The sequence below is a fragment of the Cucurbita maxima genome, unplaced genomic scaffold (assembly GCF_002738345.1).
Source record: "Cucurbita maxima cultivar Rimu unplaced genomic scaffold, Cmax_1.0 Cma_Scf00028, whole genome shotgun sequence".
Classification (NCBI taxonomy): Eukaryota; Viridiplantae; Streptophyta; class Magnoliopsida; order Cucurbitales; family Cucurbitaceae; genus Cucurbita; species Cucurbita maxima.
The window spans coordinates 1,704,688-1,721,120 of NW_019272044.1; the positions used below are offsets into that span (position 1 = coordinate 1,704,688).

The 16,433-nt window shown below is 33.6% G+C and overlaps 1 protein-coding gene across 1 annotated transcript; it reads left to right on the forward strand.

Moving 5' to 3' along the window:
* The first annotated feature begins 11,884 nt into the window (after positions 1-11,884).
* LOC111500183 (exopolygalacturonase-like) lies at positions 11,885-13,348 on the forward strand. The gene is made up of 4 exons (XM_023151836.1): positions 11,885-12,051; positions 12,136-12,435; positions 12,510-13,028; positions 13,118-13,348. Exons 1-4 carry the CDS (start codon positions 11,917-11,919, stop codon positions 13,346-13,348), a joined length of 1,185 nt encoding a protein of 394 aa, XP_023007604.1. The 5' UTR covers positions 11,885-11,916.
* Positions 13,349-16,433: the final 3,085 nt, after the last annotated feature.

Here is a 16,433-nt window from a genome sequence, read left to right on the forward strand (position 1 = left end):
TTTTTAACCAGTTTCATGTCATGATTTTAACTCCAAAAATTTACTAGAATTGGGGTGGGTAGCCGAAAGAGAAAAGTAATACAAGTTTCTTGATTTTGTATGGGAAAATAGGCAAATTTGTATATGGAATTTATCTACAAAGATGAGACATTAATGATGAACTAAATCAAGTGGGCACTTACAAACAATACAAATACGGACAATAACGAGGAAAGGAAAATAATTTTTTTTCTTTCTTTTTAAATATTAAAAATATAGAGAACTAACAATTTTAATTGGAAACATTCCTCTAATGAATTCTCTAGGAACGTCTATAGTAAATGGACTATACAGAATTGTGATCAGTTAAATATTGCAAAGTTCCGGTATCTATTATCGGTCGAATTGGACTGTAACGAAATTTTGGTCTATATCGGCACCATGATATCTGATTGGGGAGGAAGATTAGAATTAGAGATTGATCGAGAAGAAAAGATATGAGCGCGTGTGAGTAGGAAACAAAAAATATCTATTCTAGTTCTATCATTAGCTATCGGTAAAATATCTATTCTAGTTCTATCATCAGCTATGAGTTCGAATCTTAAGAGAAATTCTCGAGAATATTTCTACCCATTTTTTTTTTTTTTTTTTTTGTGTCTTTCTTTAATGATAAGGAGAGAGAAAAAAAAATTGGATCAAAAGAAAGTGTCATTTTGGAGTTTTATCAACAATTTTCTTGTGTAGGTGGAGATCCGGTATTTTAAAATGAGATTTTTAGGATGTATGGACAAAAAGGTCCATTAGTGAACCTTTAGCTAAGTTTCGAGAATCTGATTTCGAGAACAATGTAAAGTAGAAACTAGTAAAACTATTGATGAAGTAGATAGAATCATAGTGAATGAGGAACTATTCATATTGAGTAACATGAACATTTATTTCAATGGAGTGACTGAGCCACAAATCTTAAATGAATTATGTTGCCAATGAAATTTTAGAAGAAGGCTCAATATGGCATGGTAATGTTATGTACTAAATTTTGTGACAATTAGGTTATGAAAAATAGCTAAACCAAGTATAGGTGCAAAATGACTAAAATGCCCCTATAAATATGTACCACTAATTTATGACCAAAGTGACCTCTAAATGACATGAAATTTGATGAGGAGTCTTATGTCATGATGTAATGGGATTACACAAAGTTATAAGGCCATTGAAATATGTTGAAAAATTAAACCAAGATTTGGGGTCGTAAATGACCAAGAGACCCTTATGAAAATTCTATGACGTTTTCAAGATCCTAGAAGACTCAAAATACTATGAGACTTATTTATGATATTAAGGGTAAGTATGAAAGATTTTAGGAAATTATAAAAACTTTGGAGTATGAATTAAGATTTAAAATACATAACTATCCGTTAAGACAGGTTATAAGAAAACAAAGATTTTATGAATACCAAGTAATAGACTTAAAGAAAGTTTTATGCATGCAAATAAATGTTTATGACTCATATGGATTAGGGTATACTTGTTAAGAATTTTTCTTTAGTTGTACTTCAAGACTTAACAAAGAACCCTTACAATAAGGACCCGAGTTATTACAAATTAAAACACTTTCTGGAATGAAAATTTCTTTTAGAGGTATATAATGTAATAGCTCAAACAAAATAAAAAAAATAAATAATAAAAAAAATAAATAACGATAATAATAATAATAAATAAATAAATAAATAAAAACATTTCCCACTTATCTCTAATAACCTCTCCTCCCTTCCCACCATTATCGCTCCTCAACCTATCCTTAAGCTAGAGTAATAGTTAGGGCAGAAAGAAACAAGAAAAACAACAATTGTCTGAGAAAAAAAGTAAAATGGCTTTCAACATACGTATAATAGTATAATAGTATAATAGATGGCAGATTTAGAGATGTTGGTCAAATGTTACGATAATCCTATCTCATATTTCCTTTTTCTTTATAGTTATCATTATAAGAAATTATGATAGATTTTATTTTCTTTATCCAATATTTACCAGATCATGTAATAATGAGATCTAATTTTTCCTTATCCAATTAATTAGATTTTTGTTGGCAGTTATATAAATATGTAAGATTAGGTAAACATTCTATTAAAATTCGACAATAATATGTCTTTAGAAAATAAACACTGAGAAGAGAGAATGAAAATTTATTTATACAATCAGAAATAGGGTGAACAAAATTTAAAAATAAAATCGGAAGTAGTAGAGGACAAGAAACTCCATTCAATTTTGTCAAGTAACAATATATTCACTACAGCAGTAATAATAGAAAATAAGATATTTAGAGATAATGTTATGAGGTCATGGGCTCACATAGGTTGACTCAGATTTCAAAGGACGGAATCAAACTTTCATTAAAGATATATTCGTGACAACGACTTAAGCTAGCCAGGTAAGTGGCCTTACTATTGTTGGTGACAACAGAAAACTGAATTGAGATTGAGAGGAGGAGTGATTTGAGTGATGGGGAGGGAGGTCCTTTTATAGGGGGATTCTCGGAATTGGTTGAGATTTTTGTGGATGATTTTGTGGATGAATTTGAATTCACCTCCTCCTTCTCTTCCGTATCTAATTCAAATTCTATTATTAGCTATTATTAGTTTCAACACCCTCCCTTAAACTGAATTCTGCGTAAATCAGTTTAGGACTTCATTTCATCTTCTTGATATACATCTTGGATTCTGCATATCCCCATCTTTCTTCTGAGCTTCTCGAACAATGGTTGTTTCAAGGGATTTGTGAATAAGTCTGCGATTTGTTCATCACTTCGACAAAAGTTGAGTTCAATAATGCCTTCTTTACACAAATCACGCAAGAAATGAAATCGAACATCGATGTGCTTGCTCCTTCCATGCAACACAGGATTTTTAGACAACTTAATAGTTGACATATTATCACAATATATAACCGTCGTACTTGGTTGCTTCTGATTAAGAATTTCAAGCATTTTTCTTAACCAAATTGCTTGGCACGAGCATGCTGCTGCTGCCACAAATTCTGCTTCTGTCGTTGAGAGTGTTACAATAGGTTGCTTCTTTAAAGACCAGCAAATAGCTCCTGAACTCATCAAGAAAATACTTCCTGAAGTACTTTTACGATCGTCTATATCACCTGCATAGTCGCTATCTGTATAGCCAACTATCTTCAAATCATCTCCTTTTTTGTAGAATACCCCCAAATCAGAGGTTCCTCTCACATAACGAAGTATCCTTCTTGCTGCATTGAGATGTTTTTCCATTGGATGCTCCATGTAACGACTTATCATACTAAACGCATACATGATGTCTGGTCTTGTTGAAGTTAGGTACATCAAACTTCCCACAATTTGTTTGAAGTACCTATTATCAACCTCTCGCCCGTCAATGTCCTTGTGCAACTTTAAACCCAATTCTGATGGAGTTCCAAATGTGCGCTCATCCAATTTAAATCTTTCAAGTAATTCTTGAGCATACTTCTTCTGACAGATAAAGTTACCTGCGGGAGTTTGAGTAACTTCTACTCCAAGAAAATATCTCATCAAGCCAAGATCTGTCATTTCAAATTCCTTCATCATGCTCTTCTTAAAAAATTCAAACATTTCTTCATTATTGCCAGTAAATATTAAATCATCAACGTATAAGCAAATAATGATAATGTTACCTCCCTTTTCAGTTTTCACATACAACGTATGTTCATACGGGCCTGATAGTGTCTTGACGTGCCACTGGTGCAAATACCTCCTTATAATCAATTCCATACTTTTGCTTGTATCCTTTTGCAACAAGTCGCGCCTTGTACTTATCCACCTCACCGTTTTCATTCAACTTGGTTTTGAAAACCCATTTTACTCCGATGGTTTTCTGCCCTCTAGGAAGATCAGTGAGCTCCCAAGTCTTGTTCTTCTCTATGGATTTGATTTCACTATCCATAGCTTCGTTCCATTTCTTCTCTTTTACTGCTTCTTCATAGACAATTGGATCACTATCCATAAAGAATGCGAAATAACCACTATCACTTGATTCATAATCCATCTCATAATCAATCATCCAGTTTGGTTTTTTTCTTGTTCTTGGATGTCTTAGATTATGATCATAATCTTCTTCTACTGGTTCTTCTTGTTGAGCTTGTGATGAGCTCTCTCCATGCTCATAGTGAGGCTGAATAGAAGCTTCAGTTTGTTCTTCTTCAAGATCTACAGGAATCTGCTGATTCACAGTGATCTTTTCTTCCCATGTCCAAGTCTTATTTTCGTCAAAGACTACATCACGACTCACCACCACCTTCTTTGTCAAAGGATCGAGAGCTTGTATGCCTTAGAGGTCTCGCTTACTCCAAGGAACACACACTTCGAACTCTTGTCCTCAAGTTTCTTCCTTTTCTCATCAGGAACGTGTGCATATGCTATGCACCCAAAGATTCTAAAGTGGTCTACTGCAGGTTTTCTTCCGCTCCATGCTTCTTGTGGAGTCATATCTCTAACAGAAAAGGTAGGGCTGCGATTGAGAATGTGAACGGACCACACAACAGCTTCTGGCCAGAATTCCTTCGGGACTTCTTCTTTATTTAGTAAACTTCGAACCATGTTCAGAATGGTCCTGTTTTTCCTTTCGGCCACACCATTTTGTTGTGGTGTATATGCTGTTGTTAATTGCCTCTGTATGCTCTTCTCTTCACAAAATTGAATAAACTCTTTTGAGCAGAATTCTCCACCTCTGTCAGTTCTTAAAATCTTGACTCTTCTTCCAATTTTGGTTTTCATAGTAGCACAAAATTTTTTGAAGCAGTCAAAGGCTTCTGATTTGGCGTGCAAGAAATAAGTCCATGTTTTTCGACTAAAATCATCGATGAGGGTCATGAAATATTTCTTGTTACCATTTGATGCAGGAGAGATGGGACCACATATGTCTGAATGAATCAACTCCAAAATTGCTTGAGCTCTTCTTGATTTTCCGGATGGAAAAAAGTTTCTTTCATGTTTTGCTACTACACAACTCTCGCAAATTTCCGTTGGTGGAGTAATATCTGGCAACCCAGTTACCATCTTCTTTGAGGACAACGTCTTTAATCCTTTGAAGTGTAGATGACCATACCTAAAATGCCAAAGCCAAGTGGTATCTTCTTTCTTCACCATCAAACTTTTGGCAACGATATTTAACGTCAACGGATATAGACGGTTGGTGGTCATCTTCATCTTAGCAATCGATCCTCTTTTGGAGTCATAAATTTCACATTCATCATTTTGGAATGTGATCACATACCCCTTTTCTTGTAACTGACCGATACTAAGTAAGTTGGCCTTCAGATCAGGAATGTAGAATACATTAGAAATAGACTCTACAAAGCCATTTCTAGTTTTGATATCTACGGTTCCTTTCCCCATCACTTGGAGAGATGAATTGTTGCCAAGAGAGACCGTAGTATGAAAATTTTCATCTAAAGTTGAGAAGAATTCCTTACAACCCGTCATATGATTGCTGCATCTAGAGTCTACGACCCATACACCTTGATCTGCAACCTTCATAGCATGGAATGACATTAATAATGTTTCTTCTTCTCTTCTCTCCATAAAATTGGATTGATTTCTTTTCTCCTTTTGGAGCCTGGTATAGCATTCATTTTTGTAATGTCCAAGGCGTCCACATCTGTAACATTCCACCTTAGACTTGTCAAAGTGTCTCTTTCCTTTGTTGTCATAATCGTTTCTGACTAGGCCTGCTGACCTGCCAACATCTCCACTTCTTTCTCGACTGCCTCTCTCACGACCTTTGTCTCTTCTTTGCCCTCTACCTCTAGAGCTTGAAATTTCACTTGGTGTGGATATCTTTAAGGTTGTCATCTCCTCTATTGCACTTGTACGATTGAGCCTCTGCTCATGTACTAACAGGGAGCTTTGGAGTTCATCTATTTGCATTTCCTCGACATTGTTTGCTTCTTCGATAGAACATACAATGTAATCGAACTTTGGTGTTAGTGATCGCAAAATCTTTTCTACGATCGCAACATCTGTGATTGAACCACCATGCATCCTCATTTTACTTGCAAGACTTATAACCTTGCCAATATAATCATTCACTGTTTCTCCCTTTTGCATTTGGAGAATTTCAAAGTCTCTCCTAACAGCCTGTAGTTGAGCACGTTTTACTCTCGTTGAGCCTTGATACTTCCTCCTCATAGAGTCTCAAATTTCTTTGGATGTCTTCTTCTGAAGCATTGTTTCCAAGATAGTCCTATCAATGGACTGAAATAAATAGTTCTTGACCTTCAGGTCCTTCAACTTCGATGCTGCCAACAGTTGCTGTCGATCAGCTGAGAGTACCTCGCCTTCATTTGGCTCTTCATAACCTGTTTCCACCATATCAAAGAACTCCTTTGATCTGAGAAAATTTTCCATCAACATCGCCCAATGATCATAGTGACCGTCGAACCTCGGGATGGCGGGCTGAACGTAGTTCTCAACTTGTTTTTCTGCTGCCATTTTTGCTGCTGCAAGATCGCTCTGATACCAGTTGTTGGTGACAACAGAAAACTGAATTGAGATTGAGAGGAGGAGTGATTTGAGTGATGGGGAGGGAGGACCTTTTATAGGGGATTCTCGGAATTGGTTGAGATTTTTGTGGAGATTTTTGTGGATGATTTTGTGGATGAATTTGAATTCACCTCCTCCTTCTCTTCCGTAACTAATTCAAATTCTATTATTAGCTATTATTAGTTTCAACAACTATCGCATGGTTATATTTGATGTTGACACGTGTCTGTGGTTCTGCAAGTGTCATCTATACTGATATGTGCGAATTATCACTGAATCGGTATGCTTGTATTATGTCTATGTTATGTTATAACATGTGGATTGTATGATAATAATTATGGTACGATGTGTTCGAGGATATGTTTGAGATAGGATACGAGAATGATGCGCAAAAAGAAATTTAAAGATAGTAGCAAGATACGTTCATAAAACGTTAAGGTTAGGTTACATACCGGAGTGTTATAGATAAGGGAGATTGATGAAAGAATATGGTTAAGATATGGGTAGAAAGGGATAGGTTTGTGATAGATTGTTAGAACGATAGCGTTAGGATACGTTTCTGTGATGATATGACTGAGGTACGTTCACGTAACGATATGAGTGTGATAGGTATAAGAACGTTAAGGTTATGATAAGTTAGGGAACGATATAACCACGAAGTGTTTACGATATGACATGTTTATGATACTATATATTGTGATGTGATATGTTATTTTTAGATTGTTATGTGTGATCATTGAGGTAATTGTTGTATGAATTGCACGTTATGAAACAACATGTTAAAAGCATGGAGCTATGTTTTCTAAATTGTATGTGTACAACATGTTATGAATGACATGATATCACGATAAATGAAATGAAATATAACCCGTTAGGATTATGTATGAGATACGTAGACTGAAAAATGAGAAATGACATGTTAAGCATGAAAGATGATAGCAGGGTTATATTCATTTATGATAAGAGTAGAAATGTGGGGACCTCATGGATTATGTGTGCTTATGCATTTAAGAGGATTCCCCTGTTCCATCACAAGGGTACGAACGCGTACATCCAATGGCAGGACAACGATCGTTTTGTTTTGCATAGCGCTACCGTGACGGTTACTAATTCTAACGGGTGTCCGGCCTAGGGAGCGTCCCAGTTTGTAATAGCCCAAAATAATAATAATTATAATAATAATAAACAATTAAAAAAAATCTCAAAATAATAGTAATAATAATAATTCATAAATAAATAATAAAAAGATTACTTAAAATAATAAAAAAAATGAAAAAAAAAAAAAAAAAAAACTAAACTTACCTACATCCCTCCTCCAGCTACCGCAACCCATGGCACAATATCACATGTAGTCCAACAAAAAAAAAATGTCAGATTTAAGAATTTTAAGGGACGCAGATATTTAGAGATTTTGGTCTATTGTTACTGTAAAATCCTATCTCAAATTTCTTTTTCTTTTACCGATATGGTTATAAGAAATTAATTTAAAATCAGATTTTCTTTCTTTTATCCAATATTTTACAAGATCATGTAATAATCAAATCTTATTTTCATGTATCCAATTAATCATATTTTTGTTGGCAGTTATATAAATCTGTAAGATTAGGCCAACAATCAATTAAAATTGGCCAATAATATATGTTTAGAAAATAAATATTGAGTAGGAGTAATGTCTGTTTAGAGAATGAAAATCTAATTACACAATAAAAAAAACGAGGAGGGAAGAAAATAAATATTGAAGAGTAATGTTTGTTAAGAGAATGAAAATCTATTTACACAGCAAAAGTTATGAGGGAAAATTAAGGAAGTATAAAGGACAAGAAACTCCATTAAATTTTGTCCATTAACCATCTATTCTCTACAAGAGTAATAATAGAATATAAGATATTTAGTGAAAATAGCATTATATATACAACATTTCAAGACTTTTAACCATGGACCAATGTAGATTAGAGATAATTTTATAGGGTTCAAACTTGAAACTGATGTCATGGGCTCACATAGGTTGACTTGAATTTCAAAGAGCGGAATCGAACTTTCATTAAAGATACACTCCCGACAACGATTTAAGCTAACCAAGTAAGTGACCTTACTATCGGCATGGTTATATTTGATGTTGACACGTGCCTGTGGTTCTGCACGTGTCATATATACTGATATGTGTGAATTATCTGTGAATCGGTATGCTTATATTATGATTATGTTATGTTATAATATGTGAATTGTATGATAATAATTGTGCTACGATGTGTTCAAGGATATGATTGAGATAGGATACGAGAAGGAGGCACAAAACGAAATGTAACGATAGGAGTAAGATGCGTTCATGAAACGTTAAGGTTAGGTTACATACCGGAGTGCTATGGATAGGAGAGATTGATGAAAGAATATGGTTAGGATACGGGTAGAAAGGGATATGTTTGTGATAGATTGATAGAACGATAGCGTTAGGATACGTTCCTGTGATGATATGACTAAGGTACGTTCACGTAACGATATGACTGTGATAGGTATAAGAACGTTAAGGCTATGATAAGTTAGGGAACGATATGACCACGAAGTGTTTATGATACTCAATATTTATGATATGATATAGTGTGATGTGATGTGTCATGTTTAGATTGCTTTGTGTGACCATTGAGGTAATTGTTGTATGAATTGCACGTAATGAAATGACATGTTAAAAGCATGGAGCGTATGTTATGTTTTCTAAATTGTATGTGTACAGCATGTTATGAACGACATGATATCACGACAAATGAAATGAAATGTAACCCCGTTAAGATTATGTATGATATGTAGACTTAAAATAAGAAATAACATGTTAAGCATGAAAGATGATAGCAGGGTTATATTCATTAATGATAAAAGTATAAATATTGGGGACCTCATGCATTATGTGTGTGCTCATGCATTTGGGGGATACCCCTATTCCATCACGAGGGTACGCACGCGTACATCCAACGGCAGGACAACGATCGTTATGTTTGCATAGCGCTGTCGTGACGGCGACTAGTTCTAACGGGTGTTCGGCCTAAGGAGCTCCTAGAGTATGCTCGCCGGACAAGAAAAGTGGCCCAACGGTGTGTGAACTAACTGGTGAGCCCATGCTCGCATGTATGGGCTGTGTGTAGAGTATATGGTGCACGTCCAAATTACCTGTTAGAACAACACTGTACGAAGACAGAATGAAAGATAGGTCTCATCATCTCGTTTGCATGTGATTGTTGCATTTAACCCCAATAGTGGAGTCACTTACTGAGTATTTGTTAAATACTCAAGCCATGTGCTACTACATTTTTCAGGTTCATGCAAGGCGTTCCTGTACGGCTAACGACGACATCGCAACCCGAGACCATGGCACATGCATAGGATAGTGGTATTTATTTTCTTAGACTTATGCTAGAATAGGATGTTTTTTACTGATTTGTTTTATTTAATCTTTTGTAGTATCGTTTTAAAGATGTTTTCGAAACACGTAAGTCCATGGCTGTGTTTTAAGATAAAGGTTATGTTTTATGGAATTTAAATGAAGTCTTCCGCATTCAATATTTATGTACGTATACAGTAGCGACCTTAAATTAGGTAGAAAATTTCGGGTCGTAAGACAGCAATTGTGCAATAGTTATTCTAACTCCACGAACAAGTTAATCATGTGAGATTCAAACTTGGTAGACAAATAGGAAAGAAATCAATATAATGTAAGTTAAAAATGAATAAGCGACCACTACCATTTTGATTTTGATGGTATATTGATGGCATATGGTTGAAACCAACAATGCCCTCCTCAATCTTTTCAAAGGTTTTGATATTAAAACAATGCTACTATCTCACTTTGAATGACCAAACAAAAAGAGGCCATAAAAGAAAATGGACACGAATATCATGTTTTATTAATTGATAACATATATTTTATACATTTAACCCATTGATTATATTAAATATTAGAGGTAAGTTTCCTGGTCGTTGAGTAGGGAAGACTTTGCTCGGCAAACCAAAAAATAGAGGTACAACCCAACTACAATCTTCTAGATTTTTAAGATTATTATGAAAATGTAGAATATTTGATGTTTGTAACTGATATCAGTGTGACTTGTGAATGTTTGATATTTGATTTTTATAAGATTTTAGTTATTAATATAATATGCGTCGTGAGATCTCACATCGATTGGAGAGGGAAACGAAACATTCTTTATCAAGGGTGTGGAAACCTCTCCGTATCAGACACGTTTTAAAAACCTTGAGCGAAACTCATAAACAAAAAGTCCAAAAAGGATAATCTCTCTTAGTTTGGAGTTGTTACAAATGACTCTAGAGCCACACACAGAGTGGTGTGCTAGCAAGGACGCTAGGCCTCGAATGGGGTGGAGAGGGGAACAAAGCATTCTTTATAAAGGGTGTGAAAACCTGTCTCTAGCAGACGCATTTTAAAAATTTTGACGAAAATTTCAGAGATGACAATATCCATTAATGATGGATTTAGACCTTTGCATACAGTGAGGTCAAAAGAGTAATATTGTGTAATAAAGACGAAATTTTTGGGTATTCTTGTAATTATATTAAAAAACGAAAACATGAAGGATGATAGGATAAAATATAAAAAGAATAGTAATTTGTAAGGAAGTGGTTAATGAACCTAATTGAGTTTAGGGTTTAGGTAAGTTATTAGGAGACACGACACAATCCTTTTGTTTTATGCATCGAGTAAGTAGGAATGTTAATTACATTAAATTAAATATGAAGCATTTATAAAACTAAACAATAAACTATATGTTATATCATAAATTTTAAAGGGGAGTGTTATCAAATGAGGGCGCAGTTAGGTGGATTATATTAATCTAATTAATTTCTTTAATTTAAACTTTATTGGTAGATGTTAAACTTTACGGTAAGGTTGAGTTGGGTTGTAACTCTACGAGTTCGTCTGGATGTCTCGACTAGAAAAATGTCAACTCGTAAATTTAACACGATCTAAATCGAAAAAAAATTAATTCAATCTTAATTTGAATTGAATAGTCTAAATAGGTTAGATTATTGAGTCAAATGAACAACCGAATAAGTGGATGTTTGAAAAATGGGATTAATACTTAGGGTTATAAATTTATGTAAGTCCGACCTTGACCCATATTTTAAAAGTTGTTATTTATGGAATAGAATTTAGTGAGGTAAATGCTTAATCATACGAAAGAATAGCACAATTAGTTAAGTATAAGTGGAGCAAGAAGAAAGCTAATAATAGCAAAGTTCTCTCCTTTTCATATAAATACTTCAAATTGTAAATGGAACATTCAAGCATTTCACACAAACAATCTCCAAAAACAAAAACAAAAACAAAAAAAAGACAACAAAAACAACACAAAAAAAAAAACAAAACTACAAAGCTGAAGAACAAGAAGATGGGTATGAACATGAAGTCGATAACTCTATCGTTCGTATTATTATTATACGTTTCTATAAAAACAGCTCAATCAAGTGATGGAGTTTTTGACGTGACAACATACGGTGCTAAGCCTAATGCTGATATAACTCAGGTAAAAACTAATATCAAATATATCGATGTTTATATATTTTTACGATGATAAATCTTTTCTAATTATGTTCGATATTTTAAACAGATTCTAGACAAGGCATGGAAGGACGCTTGTGCTTCACCGATTCAAAGTAAATTAATTATTCCAAAAGAGACTTACACGTTAGGTGTAATCACATTGCTTGGTCCTTGCAAGAGTCCAATTGATATTGTCGTGCAAGGAACAATAATGGCACCCGTAGATATAACAGGTGATGGTTGGATTCAGTTCAGATATGTCGACAAAATTTCATTAACAGGTGGCGGAGTTTTTGATGGACAAGGACAAAAAGCTTGGGAAAGAAACGATTGTCATAAAAACCCTAAGTGTGCAAGAATTCCAATGGTAAATACACTTAAATTAACTATTTGCAAATTTTAATTTATTGTTTATACTCATGCATGATCGTTTTTTTACAGAGTTTGAAGTTCAGCTTTGTAAAAGATTCAATTGTGAGGGACATAACGTCAAAAGACAGCAAGAATTTTCATGTCAATATCCTAGGTTGTAAGAATCTTACTTTCGACCACGTGACTATAAATGCACCCGGAACTAGTATTAATAGTGATGGAATTCACATGGGTCGTTGTGATGGAGTTAACATCATCAATTCAGTTATTGGTACTGGTGATGATTGTATCTCACTTGGAGATGGAAGCAGAGAGGTGACAATTACGAACGTGACGTGTGGACCTGGACACGGCATAAGCGTAGGAAGTCTAGGACAATATCTTGTTGAAGAACCGGTTGCTGGGCTTTATGTCAAAAATTGTACATTAATTGGTACCACAAATGGCCTGAGAATCAAAACATGGCCGGCTTCTCCTGCTACTGGATCGGTTACTGATATGCACTATGAAGATATAGTCTTGGTTGACGTCCAAAATCCAATTATTTTGGATCAAGAATATTGTCCATACAACAAATGTAACAGGAAGGTACTGGAATTACGAAATCTTTTATTTTCTTTATTTTATTTTAATTAGAAACAATTTCATTAAAATTGTGTTTATTTGATGTTTTTTAGATTCCGTCGAAAATCAAGATAAGTAAGGTGAGTTTCAAGAATATTAGAGGTAGTGCTGGGAATGCAGTTGCTGTGAAGCTTTTGTGTAGTGCTGATTATCCATGTGAAGATGTGACGTTATCTGACATTGATATCACTTATACCGGACGTGAAGGTCCAGTTGTATCTGAATGTTCGAATGTGAAACCGGTTGTTACTGGGATACAAAAACCTATTATTTGTCCTTCGTGAGTGTAAGCTATTTCTACAAAAGATTATCGTTTGAATATGTAGTTTTCTTTTACGTTCTAGAAAATAAATTTGGAGTGAACAAAGGGTTCTCCTTCGTTGTATTTATAAATGAAGAGGAATAAAGCTTTGGTTTTGTGTTGATTTTTCATGTGAAGCTGTTGAGTTAGCTGATATTGAGATCACTTATAATTGGATTTGTAGCCGGGTGATTTTCTCATCTACTACACATCTCATACTACCCCTGTGAACTTAAAATTCATAATCCCAATTTAATTTACCTGTGCCTGTTTGAACAACCTCAGTTAATCGTGTCTTTATTTGATAAGAATCTGTACATCTTTATAAGAAAACTTTATCCATGGATCCCTTCCATGGAAGAAGTGCATCTTTATAATTCGTGATAATTTTTTCAATTTCGAACTTATTTTTTAATACAAATCATGAGAATTTATATTTTTTCTCTAATCTTTCGTTGAGAGGTAAAGGACTAAATCATTTTAAGAAAAAAAGTTTTTGAAAGGAATATTAATAATTTCAAAGGATCCTTGAACTTTTACTACATTTTCAAGTGAAGACATATATGGAACCTCAAAATGAAACCTTTCATGACTTATATGAAACCAATGAAACCTTTCATGACATATATGAAACCTCAAACGATGAGTCTGTAATTTCAAAATGAAACCTTTCTTGAAGATTAATGTTTTAGTTCATATTAAAAGGCTCAATTTTATCTCAATGTTCAAATGTGAAACTCAAATTAAAAGCCATTTCATTTATTTTACCACTCAATTTCTAAGATAAATAAGTTGAAATGAACCAAGGGATTTCCTTTATTTTATTTATAAATGAAGAGGCATGCAACTTAAACCCTAAACTTTAAACGGGTAAAAAATTCTAACACACAATCTTATTGAAATGATTGGATCTCAATTGTAACTAATGTGGAAGGTGTGTTTATTTGGAATTGGAATATAAAGTAATGCAATCAAAGCCATGAGTGCACTGTTGGTCAATGTAACTTCCTTTTTCTATTCATTCCTTCTCTCCTAACACTTGTAATACCTAAAAAAATATATACGTCAAAATAATAATAATACTAAACAAATGAGAAAAAGTAAAATGACCTTTTCAACCAAAATAATAATAATACTAAACAAATGAGAAAAAGTAAAATGACCTTTTCAACCGAAGCAGATATGATGTAGATTTTTGGTTGTTATTACACCAAAATCTTATCTCATATTTCCTTTTTCATTTATATCTATAGTTATAAGAAATTAATTTATGATCAAATTTCTTTCCTATTTTACCTGATCTAATAATCAGATCTCATATCTAATTAATTAGATTTTTGTTATAGGAAATAAGGTAAGAATCAATAAAATTTTAGTTGTAGATCAATAAATCTGTAAGATCAGCCAAAGAATCAATTAAAATTGGCAAGTAATATCTGCTTCCAGAATTAGAAATCTAGTGAAAATAATTACAAATAAAATGGTGATGATAAGAAGAGCCAATGAGGAAGAGAAACAAACATGTTAGAAAGATCACAAACCTGGGATAAGGCACTACTTGGTCAAGTAATAAGAGGTTGTTTGTTAGTAACTCACTCATTTATTAGAAAATATATTGTGATACCCTCATTGATAATAGCTAAAAATATTATCCCTATACGATTAGGGAGGAAGGGAGATGAAAGAAAGATTTGTTGAACATAATTTAAAAATAAAACAAAAATATCTTTGGGCAATGAACTCCATTAAATTTTGTCTAGTTGAAAATAGCATTATATAATATATATATATAGCACTTCAAGACTTTTAACAATGACCCATGTAAATTAGAGAAATAATTTTATAGAGTTCAAACTTTAAACTTATGTTATGGTTCACATAGGTTGACTCGGATTTCAAAGGACGAAATCAAACTTTCATTAAAGATATATTCGTGACAACGACTTAAGCTAGCCAGGTAAGAGGCCTTACTATCGGCATGATTATATTTGATGTTGACAAGTGTCATCTATACTGATATGTGCGAACTATCTGTGAATCGGTATGCTTATATTATGTTTATGTTATGTTATAACATGTGGATTGTATCATAATAATTATGGTACGATGTGTTCGAGGATATGTTTGAGATAGGATACGAGAATGATGCACAAAACGAAATCTAACGATAGGAGCAAGATATGTTCATGAAACGTTAAGGTTAGGTTACATACCGGAGTGCTATGGATAGGGGAGATTGATGAAATAATATGGTTAGGATATGGGTAGAAAGGGATAGGTTTGTGATAGACTGATAGAACGATAGCGTTAGGATACGTTCCTGTGATGATATGACTGAGGTACGTTCACGTAACGATATGACTGTGATAGGTATAAGAACGTTAAGGCTATGATAAGTTAGGGAACGATATGAACACGAAGTGTTTACGATATGACATGTTTATGATACTATATATTGTGATGTGATATGTTATTTTTAGATTGTTTTGTGTGATCATTGAGGTAATTGTTGTATGAATTGCACGTTATGAAACAACATGTTAAAAGCATGGAGCTATGTTTTCTAAATTGTATGTGTACAACATGTTATGAATGACATGATATCACGATAAATGAAATGAAATATAACCCGTTAGGATTATGTATGAGATACGGAGACTGAAAAATGAGAAATGACATGTTAAGCATGAAAGATGATAGCAGGGTTATATTCATTTATGATAAGAGTAGCAATGTTGGGGACCTCATGCATTATGTGTGCTCATGCATTTAAGAGGATTCCTCTGTTCATCACAAGGGACGGACGCGTACATCCAATGGCAGGACAACGATCGTTATATTTTGCATAACGCTACTGTGACGGTTACTAATTCTAACGGGCGTCCGACCTAAGGAGCGTCCCAGTTTATAATAGCCCAAAATAATAATAATAATAATAATAAACAATTAAAAGAAATATATATCTCAAAATAATAGTAATAATAATAATTCATAAATAAATAATAAAAAGATTACTTAAAAATAATAAAAAAAAAATGAAAAAAAAAAAAAAAAAAAAACAAAACTTA

Coding starts and splice junctions, on each gene's coding strand:
- LOC111500183 (XM_023151836.1), top strand. CDS start 11,917: ATGGGTATGAACATGAAGTCGATAACTCTATCGTTCGTATTATTATTA. Junction 12,052..12,135: donor CTAATGCTGATATAACTCAG/GTAAAAACTAAT, acceptor TATTTTAAACAG/ATTCTAGACAAGGCATGGAA. Junction 13,029..13,117: donor ACAACAAATGTAACAGGAAG/GTACTGGAATTA, acceptor GATGTTTTTTAG/ATTCCGTCGAAAATCAAGAT.